Genomic DNA, 13169 nt, shown 5'->3' on the forward strand with positions numbered 1-13169 from the left:
CTATAATAGGGAATGATAACACTTATCTCTTGGTCCAAACCTAAAAAGAATTTAAAAGGGCCTGGCCCATAAAGAGCAGTACCACCCAGGACATCTACAAAGAATATGGGCTAGGTGTGGAAGGGCCTGGAGACAGAGTCCTCGCCAGAGTCCCCTTGACCCGGCATAGTAAGCATTTGTTTACTAAACATTTGCTTTCATCTCCAGGTGAACTGCCTTCATCCCCTTTTCAAGGTCCCAAATTTCAACCTACTTCTCAGATGCCACAGAACCTTCAATTGCCTAACTTGTCCTTGGGCCTTAAATTCTTCTGAAGGCCCATACATATGTAATTAAATTTGCTTTTTCTCCTGTTAATCTGTCTCATGCCAACTTAATTTAAACCAGCCAGAAGAATCTAGAAAGGGTAGAAGGAAATTTTTTCTTTCCCAAGAAGAGCACAATAACTGAGTGAGAAAATGACCATTTTTGAGATGTATTCTAAAATAATTGGTGATAATTTTATATTATGTATGGAATTTATTTTTAAATATGCCAAGGGGAAAAAAGCATGTGGAAATAGATGAAATAAGTTTGACAAGGTGATGGTTGTTGAAAGTAGTTGATGGGGGTTCAGTCTACTCACTGATTTTTGTATAATGGGGAATTTTCATAATAAAAACAATTATATAGTACTAGCCTTCTAGGCTTGCCATCTGTATAACGCAGTCTGTATGGGGACTTGCTCCTCAGTTCAGTTCAGTCGCTCAGTCGTGTCTGACTCTTTGCAATCCCATGAATTGCAGCACGCCAGGCCTCTCTGTCCATCACCAACTCCCGGAGTTCACTTGGACTCACATCCATCGAGTCAGTGATGCCATCCAGCCATCTCATCCTCTGTCATCCCCTTCTCCTGCTGCCCCCAATCCCTCCCAGCATCAGAGTCTTTTCCTATGAGTCAACTCTTCACATGAGGTGGCCAAAGTACTGGAGTTTCAGCTTTAGCATCATTCCTTCCAAAGAAATCCCAGGGCTGATCTCCTTCAGAATGGACTGGTTGGATCTCCTTGCAGTCCAAGGGACTCACAAGAGTCTTCTCCAACACCACAGTTCAAAAGCATCAATTCTTTGGCGCTCAGCTTTCTTCACAGTCCAACTCTCACATCCATACATGACCACTGGAAAAACCATAGCCTTGACTAGATGGACCTTTGTTGGCAAAGTAATGTCTCTGCTTTTGAATATGCTATCTAGGTTGGTCATAACTTTCCTTCCAAGGAGTAAGCATCTTTTAATTTCATGGCTGCAATTACCATCTGCAGTGATTTTGGAGCCCCCCAAAATAAAGTCTGATACTGTTTCCACTGTTTCCCCATCTATTTCCTATGAAGGGATGGGACCAGATGCCATGATCTTCATTTTCTGAATGTTGAGCTTTAAGCCAACTTTTTCACTCTCCTTTTTCACTTTCATCGAGAGGCTTTTTAGTTCCTCTTCACTTTCAGCCATAAGAGTGGTGTCATCTGCATATCTGAGGTTATTGATATTTCTCCTGGCAATCTTGATTCCAGCTTGTGCTTCTTCCAGTCCAGAGTTCCTCATGATGTACTCTGCATATAAGTTAAATAAGCAGGGTGACAATATACAGCCTTGACATACTCCTTTTCCTATTTGGAACCAGTCTGTTGTTCCATGTCCAGTTCTAACTGTTGCTTCCTGACCTGCATACAAATTTCTCAAGAGGCAGGTCAGGTGGTCTGGGATTCCCATCTCTTTCAGAATTTTCCACAGTTTATTGTGATCCACACAGTCAAAGGCTTTTACATAGTCAATAAAGCAGAAACAGATGTTTTTCTAGAACTCTCTTGCTTTTTCCATGATCCAGCGGATGTTGGCAATTTGATCTCTGGTTCCTCTGCCTTTTCTAAAACCAGCTTGAACATCAGGAAGTTCACGGTTCACATATTGCTGAAGCCTGGCTTGGAGAATTTTGAGCATTACTTTACTAGCATATGAGATGAGTGCAATTGTGCAGTACTTTGAGCATTCTTTGGCATTGTCTTTCTTTGGGATTGGAATGAAAACTGACCTAGTCCTGTGGCCACTGCTGAGTTTTCCAAATTTGCTGGCATATTCAATGTAGCACTTTCACGGCATCATCTTTCAGGATTTGAAATAGCTCAACTGGAATTCCATCACCTCCACTAGCTTTGTTTGTAGTGATGCTTTCTAAGGCCCACTTGACTTCACATTCCAGGATGTCTGGCTCTAGGTCAGTGATCACACCATCATGATTATCTGGGTCATGAAGATCTTTTTTGTACAGTTCTTCTATGTATTCTTGCCACCTCTTTTTAATATCTTCCACTTCTGTTAGGTCCATACCATTTCTGTCCTTCATCGAGCCCATCTTTGCACGAAATGTTCCCTTGGTATCTCTAATTTTCTTGAAGAGATCTCTAGTCTTTTCCATTCTGTTGTTTTCCTCTATTTCTTTGCACTGATTGCTGAGGAAGGCTTTCTTATCTCTCCTTGCTATTCTTTGGAACTCTGCATTGAGAGGTTTATATCTTTCCTTTTCTCCTTTGCTTTTCACTTCTCTTCTTTTCACAGCTATTTGTAAGACCTCCCCAGACAGCCATTTTGCTTTTTTGCATTTCTTTTCCATGGGGATGGTCTTGATCCCTGTCTCCTGTACAATGTCACGAACCTCCGTCCATAGTTCATCAGGTACTCTATTTTTCAGATCTAGTCCCTTAAATCTATTTCTCACTTCCACTGTATAATCATAAGGGATTTGATTTAGGTCATACCTGAATGGTCTAGTGGTTTTCCCTACTTTCTTCAATTTAAGTCTGCATTTGGCAATAAGGAGTTCATGATCTGAGCCACAGTCAGCTTCTGGTCTTGTTTTTGCTGACTGTATAGAGCTTCTCCATCTTTGGCTGCAAAGAATATAATCAATCTGATTTCGGTGTTGACCATCTGGTGATGTCCATGTGTAGAGTCTTCTCTTGTGTTGTTGGAAGAGGGTGTTTGCTATGACCAGTGCGTTCTCTTGGCAAAACTCTATTAGCCTTTGCCCTGCTTCATTCCGTATTCCAAGGCCAAACTTGCCTGTTACTCCAGGTGTTTCTTGACTTCTTACTTTTGCATTCCAGTCCCCTATAATGAAAAGGTCATCTTTTTTGGGTGTTAGTTCTAAAAGGTCTTGTAGGTCTTCATAGAACAATTCAACTGCAGCTTCTTCAGCATTACTGGTTGGGGCATAGATTTGGATTACTGTGACATTGAATGGTTTGCCTTGGAAACAAACAGATCATTCTGTTTTTTTTTTTTTTTTTTTAAGAAAACAATTTATTATCATTTAAAATTTGTTACTTTACTCATATTTCCTTTTGTAGATTCTGTTGTTTTTGAGATTGCATCCAAGTACTGCATTTCGGACTCTTTCGTTGACCATGATGGCTACTCCATTTCTTCTAAGGGATTCCTTCCCACAGGAGTAGATATAATGGTCAACTGAGTTAAATTCACCCATTCCAATCCATTTTAGTTTGCTGATTTCTAGAATGTCGACGTTCACTCTTGCCATCTCCTGTTTGACCACTTCCAATTTGCCTTCATTCATGGACCTGACATTCCAGGTTCCTATGCAATATTGCTCTTTACAGCATAGGATCTTGCTTCTATCACCAGTCACATCCACAGCTGGGTATTGTTTTTGCTTTGGCTCCATCCCTTCTGGAGTTATTTCTGGAGTTATTTCTCCACTGATCTCCAGTAGCATATTGGCACCTACCAACCTGGGGAGTTCCTCTTTCAGTATCCTATCATTTTGCCTTTTCATACTATTCACGGGGTTCTCAAGGCGAGAATACTGAAGTGGTTTGCCATTCCCTTCTCCAGTGGACCACATTCTGTCAGACCTCTCCACCATGACTCACCTGTCTTGGGTGGCCCCACACGGCATGGCTTAGTTTCATTGAGTTAGACAGGCTGTGGTCCTAGTGTGATTAGATTGACTAGTTTTCTGCGATTATGGTTTCAGTGTGTCTGCCCTCTCGCAACACCTACCATCTTACTTGGGTTTCTCTTAGCTTGGACATGGGGTATCTCTTCACGGCTGCTCCAGCAAAGTGCAGCCGCTGCTCCTTACTTTGGAAGAGGAGTATCTCCTCACTGCTGCCCCTCCTGACCTTGAACATGGAGTAGCTCCTCTCAGCCCTCCTGTGTCCAGTAAGCATTGAATAAAAGTGATCTCAATACCGTATGTGTATGTATATCAGACAGAATACAGAACAGGACAAAGAGAAAACTGAGGGTCTGACAGGTCAAGGAACTTGACCAAGTCATGAAGCTGGTGGAGGTGGAGTAGGAGTTGAACTTGAGCCCAAATGGTGCCACACTGATTATATTCACCCTCTCTTGCAGTTCCCTGCAGGCAAGCAAGCTCCCTCGAGGCCTGCCCTGGTGGTGTGTCCTGGTGGGCTGGCTCCTGGTGGTAGTCACAAGTGGGGTGGCAGCCTTCTTCACCATGCTCTACGGCTTGCACTACGGGCGGACCAGCTCCCTCAAGTGGCTCATCTCCATGGCCGTCTCCTTCGTGGAGAGCGTGTTTGTCACCCAGCCACTGAAGGTCAGGACCTCTGTGGGGCTGCCCTCATCTCCTCCTCCCCTCTGCCCATGCTTTCCCTCCTGCCACCTGCTCCCTCCTTAGGCTTCAGCAGTTCCCTTATCTCTTCATTCAACAAACCCAGCTGTAGGGCCACTTCTGGGTAGACCTGGGGCAGGAAGGTAATTACCAGGATAACCCATGCTCCCTCATGGCCAGATGCTGGCATCTTATCACTGTCACCCTCGGGAGGGTCCTCGCCTCCACTTTACAGATGGGAAAACCTGAGGTAAAGTGGACATGAGTTTGAGCAAACTCTGGGAGATGGTGAAGGCCTGGGAAGCCTGGTGTGCTGCAGTCCACAGGGTCACAAAGAGTCAGACAAGATTTAGAGACTGAAGAACAACAACAAAAGAGGATAAGGTCACAAAAAAATCTTGCCCCAGGTCACATGTAAAATAGGAATTATGTGTTTCCTCAGGGCTAGGATGATTTTGATTGTGGCATGTGCAACTTACAAGAACTTTATCTTCAGAAAATAAAAACACCAAGTCATTAAATGTGTCCATGAACTGGAAATACACTCCTATTCCTGAAAATGTAAAATTATGCAAGTGAGCAGTCAGTCACTGAACCTGGCCTGGAAGAAGCCAGGTGGTAGGAATACTGGCATGGGGTAGGGGGAAGCTATAGAAATGAGGGAACATTTATAGAGACTCTTTCTACCTATGAGGTGTTGCAGAATCTTTCTCACCACCCACCCCACCCCCACCCCAAACAGCTCCTGACACCTGACCCAATCCAGTCTGAGAATATTAAGAACAGAGTCTTGAGCATTATGCTTCTATACTGTGGGTGCAGAGACAATGTAACGGGAGGAATTACTTCATACAGAAAGGGAGGGCCAGACGGAGGGAGGAGGTAGGTGTATATGCTAGGGAGGTGTAAGTCACTAGGCTGAGAGGTAACAGAAAGGCTGAGCAAAAGGAGAGCAGCGGGTGGGAGGGCTCAGGGAATGCCAGAAGCAGGGTGAGTTCAAGGATTTGCCTGTCTTGGCCTGGTTGGTGACCAGGCGCACACACACTTCATGACCAGGTGACCTCTCTGCAGAGGATGGGTTGGTTCCCACCTGGCTGCCCCAGAGCATGGCTCTTGTCCCAGGACACCAATGTATCTCCCATTCTACCCAACTCAGACCAGGAATTGACAGAGTTTCCAACACAGGCTTGGGGTTCACGGTGGGTGTTTTCTAGGTGCTGGGGTTCGCAGCTTTCTTTGCTCTGGTGTTGAAGCGAGTGGAGGATGAGGAGGAGCCTGTGGTCCCCCTCCCGGGATGTCTCTCCAGCCCAGGTAATGGTGCCTGGGTGTAGGCAGGGGGCTGATGAGGCTGAGAAAGCCCCATAGAGCCCAGCCACTGGGTGATCCTGGGCTCAGACCTTTGCTCCCCATCAGACTTCAGGCCTACTGGTGAGGCACCCCCAGACCATCCTGGAACAAGTGCCTCCTCCTCTGTCTCCTGAGCAACCTCATTCCTCCCCTATCCAAGCCTTTCTGACACCCAAGCATGAAGAGGCACCGTGGGGTCCGTGTTCGGCAGGGGCCGTCACCCTCTGTGTAATAACAAGCAAGCTTTCCTCTCCAGGATTCAGGTCATTAGGGAACTAAAATACAAGTTGTGGGGGTGAGGGGTGAGAATGGGGGATAAGAGAGTTGTAATTAGGATTCTCAGACAAGGGTCTGCAAACAACAGCCAGGGGCCCAAATCCAGCCCAGCACCTGCTTTTGTAAGGCATTTTAGTGGAACACAGCCATGCTGCCTCTGGTCAGAGGACCTCTTCCGCCCAACCTGATCTCTCACTTTCCAGCCAAAACTCCTGAGGGTGCCTACAATAAGAGAGTTACAAAAAACAAACAGGCAAACAGAACAGAACCAACACTCTAACAGTCTATGCAGAGATTCTGACTCTCAAGGAAAAACAGGAGCAAACAAAAGCCCATACCCCTACATCCCTAGGCAGTATGGTGACTTCCTCATGGGCCTGGATCCTTCCATCCTCCAATAGGGTTTTGGCTGTGCAGACCCAAAAAGTCCATTAAAACCATCTTCCAAGTCAAAAATTAATTTTCTCCAAAGAGACGTCAGCCTCCCAATCAATTAAATATTCATCGGTCATTCCTTTGGCATTTATCCAGGGAGTACTTGCTGTGTTCCAGGCAATACACTGCCTTGGGAACATGATTTACATAAAATCCAATCATTGTAAGTGTATAATTCATTGATTTTAGTAAATTTATAGAGTTGTGCAACTATCACCACAATTCAGAACAGCTGTGTTACCCCCAAAAGTTCCCTCTTGCCTGTTTGAAATCAATCCTTGCTCTCCACTCAGCCCTAGCAACACAGCACTGACTGGTTGGAACAGGTTACTGCTCTTAGAATAAAAGACATTTGTGGTGTTAGAGGTAAAGAACCCATCTGCCAGGGCAGGAGATGTAAGAGATGCAGGTTTGATCCCTGGGTCAGGAAGATCCCCTGGAGAAGAGCATGGCAACCCACTACAGTATTCTTTCCTAGAGAATCCCATGGACAGAGTAGCCTGATAGGCTACAGTCTATGGGGTCACAAAGAGTTGGACACGACTGAAGTGACTTAGCACACTTGGAATAAACAGCCCATTTGGGAGACACACTAACAAATAAATGTACAAGATAACTTGTAAGAAAGAATGAGGAGGGTAGAATAAGAGGGTGCAGGCCTCTCTGCTGAAGGGGTACCTAAGCTGGCTCCCAAAGGATGGGACAGGGAAGGACTGAACACTGAGTATGTGCAAAGACCCTGAGGTGGAACCATAGCTTGTCGCTTTACAGCAGTTGCTGACGGGGTGGCTAGGGCATGGGGAGCTGTGTGCATGTGGAAAGAGGGGTTCAAGATGAGGGCAGAGAGGTGGGTGAGGACCAGGCCATGCAGTGCCCTGGGGCCATGCTGGGGCTTTGGAGTGTCTTAAATAGGAGATTTGTGATTTTAGGAAGATTACTATGACTGCTCTTGGAGACCAGAGATAGTGGGTCAAAGGTAGAAGTGGGGAGGCCAGTAGGAAGACTAGTGAAATGGTCCTAGATTGGGGGTGGCATGCGTTAGCAGTGGGGATGGACAGAGGGGCGTGGATCTAAAAAGTCAGTTGGGTCAATATAGCCATATCAGACTGCCTATAAACGGTGTTAATACCAAATGCAGACAAGGATGCAGAGAAGCTGGAGGACTGATACAGTCCCAGTGGGAATGTAAAATGGTACAGACACTCTGGAAAACAATTTGGTAGTTCCTTTCAAAACTAAAAATGGGTTTACCATTTGACTTGGAAATTGCACTCTTGGGCATTTATCCCAGAGAAATAAAGATTTATTTTCATACAGGAATCTGTATACAAACTTTCATAGCAGTTTCATTCGCAATTGCCAAAAGATACTTAGCCACTCCAAGAGAAATGAAAATATATATCCATACAAAACATTCATAGACACACTATTCTTAATAGCCCATACCAGGAGTAATCCAAATATCCATCAATAGGTGAATTAAACAAAAGGTAGTATGTCCATTCAACAGAATACTACTCAAACATAAAAAGAAACTACTAATATACACAACAAGGATGAGCATCAAATATTACACTAAGTAAAAGATGCCAGATACAAAAAACTATGTACATATGACTCTATTTATATGAAAAGTCCAGAAAGAAAATCTATGGATACAGAAAGCAAATTAATGAGGCTGAGGGTGGAGATAGAGTGGGAGTACACACTCACTTCAGGGATATGAGGGAACCTCTAGGGGTGACAGAAACACTCTAAAACTGAGTTGTGGTGATGGTGGCACAACTCTATAAATTTACTAAAATCACTGGATTGTAGGTTTCTATAGGGTGCGTTCGTGAAAATTATAGCTCATAAAGTGGTCTGAGAAAGAAGATACTTGGAATTAGACATAACAGGACTTCGAGATATTAGATACCCTCATCTTTCCAAGTTTGGGAAGCACTGAGATCCACCTTAGAGTTCAGGAACACAGGAAGACTGCATTCAGTGATCAGTGAGACCACAGTAATGGGAGGCATCTGTTCCTGGAGGAAAAGGGACAGGACCCTGGGCACAGGATAGCCCAGGCAGAGGAATGGAGGGGGAATGATGGGTCCCGTGGTACCTGGTGAGGGGAGTCTCTTGGTTGCAAATGTATGACCTGGTTCCACTGCCCATTTCTGGGACTGCTTTTATGCCCTTCACTTTCACAGACCCCTCTGCCTTGTTCCGAGCACGAAGAAACAGCAGAAGGGATACCTACCAGCCGCCTCTGGCCTCTGACATTGAGAAGATGAAAACCATGCACCTCAAGGAGCAGAAAGCATTTGCCTTAATCAGAGAAATCTTGGGTAGGCAGCCAAGATTACCTATGAGTGACCTTCCCACTTGCTGGTTCTTAACACAGACTTGAACAGATGTGGTGCAATCTCTTTTCTTTTTCTACTCTTTTTGTTCTGTTCATTCATTTGGTTTTCCAGGCATTGGTCAACCCCCGATTAGTGTTCTAGATGTCTCTTGAGATGTGCATTCACATGAGACATTTTGTCTCTTCATCTTCTGGGGGAATCTCTCCGGGAGTCCTCTGACAAGCTCTTGTAAGGACTGGCTACTGTCATTCTGAGGTCCCTCTTCACTGGGGCCTGAGAATTCTCTTTATTATTCTACTGTGTTGAAGCTGCGGCCTGTATCTCATATTTTCGTCCTTCTTGGTTCATTCCTTTGTTTCATGAAACACGCTCTCCCATAGTTGCCATGACAAGGAGGCCATACTTGTGTCTGTGCTTCCACTGGCCAAGCACATATGGCTAAAGCACAGAGTTGGGGAGCTTGAGTAGGAATTGCATACACAGAATGAAGAACAGGAGGGGTGTGGGCAGAACCCCAATAAGTCATCTTGAGGTGAGGGGAGGGGTGCCAGAATGCATACTCCCAAGCCCTGGACCCAGAGATTCTAGTTCAGTAAGGTTATGCATCCCCCATGAGATTCTAACTTCGGGCTTTCTAAACTAAATCTTTGTACCTAATGGCCCTTAGGTCACACTCATCTGTTTACTGGTGAGCTGCATGAGGGCAGGGAACACATCTGTCATCTTTATCACTCTATCCTCAGCATTGCAACTTGGCAGAGCACCCGCCTTTTTTTGGCCGTGCCACACAGCATGTGGAGTCTTAGCTCCCCAACCAGGGATTGAACCCATGCCCCCTGAAGTGGAAGCCCTGGACCACCAGGGGAGTCCCCGGAGCCCCATTTTTAAAAAATTCTCTTTAAGAAACATTCAGACAGCACAAAGTCCATGCAGGCACTATTGTAAGTGCTTTATGAACATTAACTTGTTGACTCCATCACAACTGTGTGACAGAATTTTCATCTCCGCTTCACAGACAAGGAAAAGGAGGCACAGAAGGGTTAAGTCACTTGCGAAGGGCACATGGGTAGGAAATGTCAGAGCTGGAATTTGAACCCAGACAGAGGCTCATGGCCTGTGGACTTTGCTCCTTTCTGCTGTCCTTATAAGGACTGGCTCCTTTGTCACCAGAGGGGCAAGTGGCAGGTCTACAGACCTCAACTGTTCTGAGCCATGTGCCTTTCCACATCTTGCCCTGCACTTGGTAGGAGTTGGGGCTTCTGCCTGACGAGGGGCTGTACCTCTCTTCCCAGCGTACCTGGGCTTTCTGTGGATGCTGCTGCTGGTTGCCTATGGGCAGAGGGACCCCAGCGCCTATCACTTCAACAGACACCTCGAGCACAGCTTCACCCAAGGCTTTTCAACCGTGCTGAGCTTCCAACAGTTTTTCACATGGGCCAACACCACCCTCGTAAGCAACCTGTACAGTCATTACCCAGGTATTGTGCCCAGCCCAGGATGTGTATTAGCACCTTTCACACTCCTTTCTTGGAACAGCAGTGGGTCACTGCCTCAGCCTTACAGAGAACCAATAACCACAGAACCATACGCTTTGAAGGAGAGACCCTCTGAGGGCCCCTAACCCTCCCTGAATGCAGAGTAGAGAACCTCCTTTTTAGATAACTGAGCCAGAGTTGGCCAGCGGGAAATGATGTGGCAGGCAGAAAGGACCACATGAGTGAAGGCAAGCCTGAAACACTGAGGCGCTACACTTCCTGGAACTAGAGTGCTGAGTGTGGCTGCCTTGTGGGGTAGGAGTAGAGGACCTGTGAGAAGCAAAGCAGAAGAGAGGAACAGGGGCCACATCATGAAGGCTCTGGAAGTTCAGTTTATGTTTAAGGAAGTGAAGAGCCATTGACAGCTTCTTTGTGAGGCAGTAACATAGTCAGTTCTGTGGTATAAACAGCACATGGAAGCTGGAGTAGAGGGTAGGTAGGTTAGGAAGCTGGGGAGAAATGATGGGACTGATGTAAGGACAAGAGGCAGAGGTGATGGAGAAACGGAGGTGGGGACATCGAAGATGCACTGCTGATGGGCCCTGTTGACTCACAGGATGAGCACTGGGGGAAAGGACAAAAATGGTCTCCAAGATGACACCTGGGTAGGGTGTGTCATTCCTCAAGAGAAGTTATGCAAAAAGTAGACCAGGTCCAAGGTGGGGAGACGGTGATGAATGGTTGAATGTGGTTGGCCATGAACTTCTCTTGGCTGATTCTACGTGGGTACACTGGAGGTCGTGTTAGCATCCAGGCCAAAAAGCTTGGAATGTGTTAAGACAGTGTTGATGGCTACATTTACCCACGTGTTTCTCATCCCCAGGCTTTGTCACTGATGGGAATGCCAAGCTGGTTGGCAGTGCCCAGATTCGCCAAGTGAGGGTCCAGGAGAGCTCCTGCCTTCTTGCCCCGCAGCTGCAGGCTTTCCTTGACAGGTGCCATGCACCATATTCCCTGGATGTGGAAGACCTGTCAGACTATGGGGAAGGCTGGAATGCCTCCGTCCTCAACAACAGCAATGACTTCTCCCAGGCTTGGCGGTACCAGAGCCAGAGCCAGCGCCGAGGGTATCCCCTCTGGGGCAAACTTACCGTGTACCGGGGAGGAGGTTACGTGGTCTCCTTGGGGACTGATCGCCAAAGTGCATCAAGGTAAGGCTCACTTGATTAATGTGCAGCAGAGGAAAGACATTTGCTTGATTCCAGGTCTGATTGGTGGGTGCAGCCTTCAAAACAGGGCTGAGCCAAGCTCATTTTATCATTGTGGGGAGGGCCTGGGGGATTCAGAGGCACTCAGGTTGTATTTTCAGGCCGCTGGGAACTATGCAGTCTCCAAGTTGGAAGAGAAATCCTGCCTCCAGGATTCTCAGCTTAGGGCACGAAGCCTGGTGGCCTCAGTTAGAAACAGTAGAGGGATGGGGAACTCAGGACCACACAAAGCACCCACCACCAGGCAAGTAGGAAGTGGTTAGGGCTCTTAAACCTTAACCACGAATTTGCAAGTTCTGAGGTTTTACCTACTCATAAGCTAACATGCTAGTTCGTTTCATGGATGCTGGCAGAAGACACAAGACTCCTAGGTCAGAGACAAAGGATTTCACTCCTCACAGCAAAAAACAGTAGCAGAGCTTCATGGCGATGGGAGTCAGTCCCCAGGAGGAGCCATGATAGATGCTTGCCCTGCAGGGAGTGACAGCACCAAGGAGAAACACTGTGCATAGAGCACTTTATCCACTGTTTCTACAGTGGCAGAAGCAAGCCTGCTCTTTGTCTGAAGGAGGACCTCACCCCATTCCTTGAAGCTGCTCACTGCAAACTCAGTGCTGAGATGAAGCCTGGGTAAAGCCCAGCCAGAGCCTTGAGTTTCTGAACACTCGGCATGAATGTGTGGGGACAGGCAGGGCTCACGCATACTGCCTCTCCCAGCACGCTCTAGTGTCGGAGGTATGAAACCTGGCACTGTTAGCGGTGTGGATCCAGGTGAGTGAGTAAACCTGTGTGAACCTCTGGCTCCTCTGCTGCATTATTACAACATCAAGGAACAGAGGTAACAAACTCCAAAAGGAAACACCTTGGCGGGGTCCCCTGGGATTAAGGACAGGCCAGAAATAGTCTATTTCCACATAAGAGGTGTTTTCCTGCTACTCAGAACTGACACATTCAGCAGGGTACAAACCCACCAGAAAAGTGAAAGTCGCTCAGTCACGTCTGACTCTTTGCAACCCCATGGAATTCTCGAGGCCAGAATACTGGAGTGGGTAGCTCTTCCCTTCTCCAGGGGATTTTCCCGACCCAGGAATCAAATTGGGGTCTCCCACATTGCAGGCAGATTCTTTACCAGTTGAGCTACCAGGGAAGCCCCAAACTCACCAGGGATGGGGCATATTTTAAAACAGGCCCATCATTACTGCTCTAATAACAGCTATTATTATTAATACTTCATGCACACACACACATATTTCTATTTTCTCTTCATAATGATCCCGAGGCACTGGTGTTAACACCACTGCAGATGAGGAAGCTGAGACCTTGAGATGTTATCAGCTTGCCCACGAGGCAGGCAAGTTTTGAACCCAGGTCCCTCTGGCACATG

The 13169-nt window shown here is 46.6% G+C and overlaps 1 protein-coding gene across 1 annotated transcript in view; it reads left to right on the plus strand.

Annotated features, from left to right (window-relative positions):
• PKD1L2 (polycystin 1 like 2) overlaps window positions 1–13169 on the plus strand; it is a 107942-nt gene that overhangs the window by 84273 nt on the left and 10500 nt on the right. Inside the window, exons 32-36 of the mRNA XM_027513951.1 lie at window positions 4414–4618; window positions 5848–5944; window positions 8887–9024; window positions 10335–10520; window positions 11401–11728. Coding sequence (XP_027369752.1) covers window positions 4414–4618; window positions 5848–5944; window positions 8887–9024; window positions 10335–10520; window positions 11401–11728 — 954 coding nt within the window. The remainder of the gene's footprint in view (window positions 1–4413; window positions 4619–5847; window positions 5945–8886; window positions 9025–10334; window positions 10521–11400; window positions 11729–13169) is intronic.

This window comes from Bos indicus x Bos taurus, chromosome 18 (genome assembly GCF_003369695.1).
Source record: "Bos indicus x Bos taurus breed Angus x Brahman F1 hybrid chromosome 18, Bos_hybrid_MaternalHap_v2.0, whole genome shotgun sequence".
Taxonomy (NCBI): Eukaryota; Metazoa; Chordata; class Mammalia; order Artiodactyla; family Bovidae; genus Bos; species Bos indicus x Bos taurus.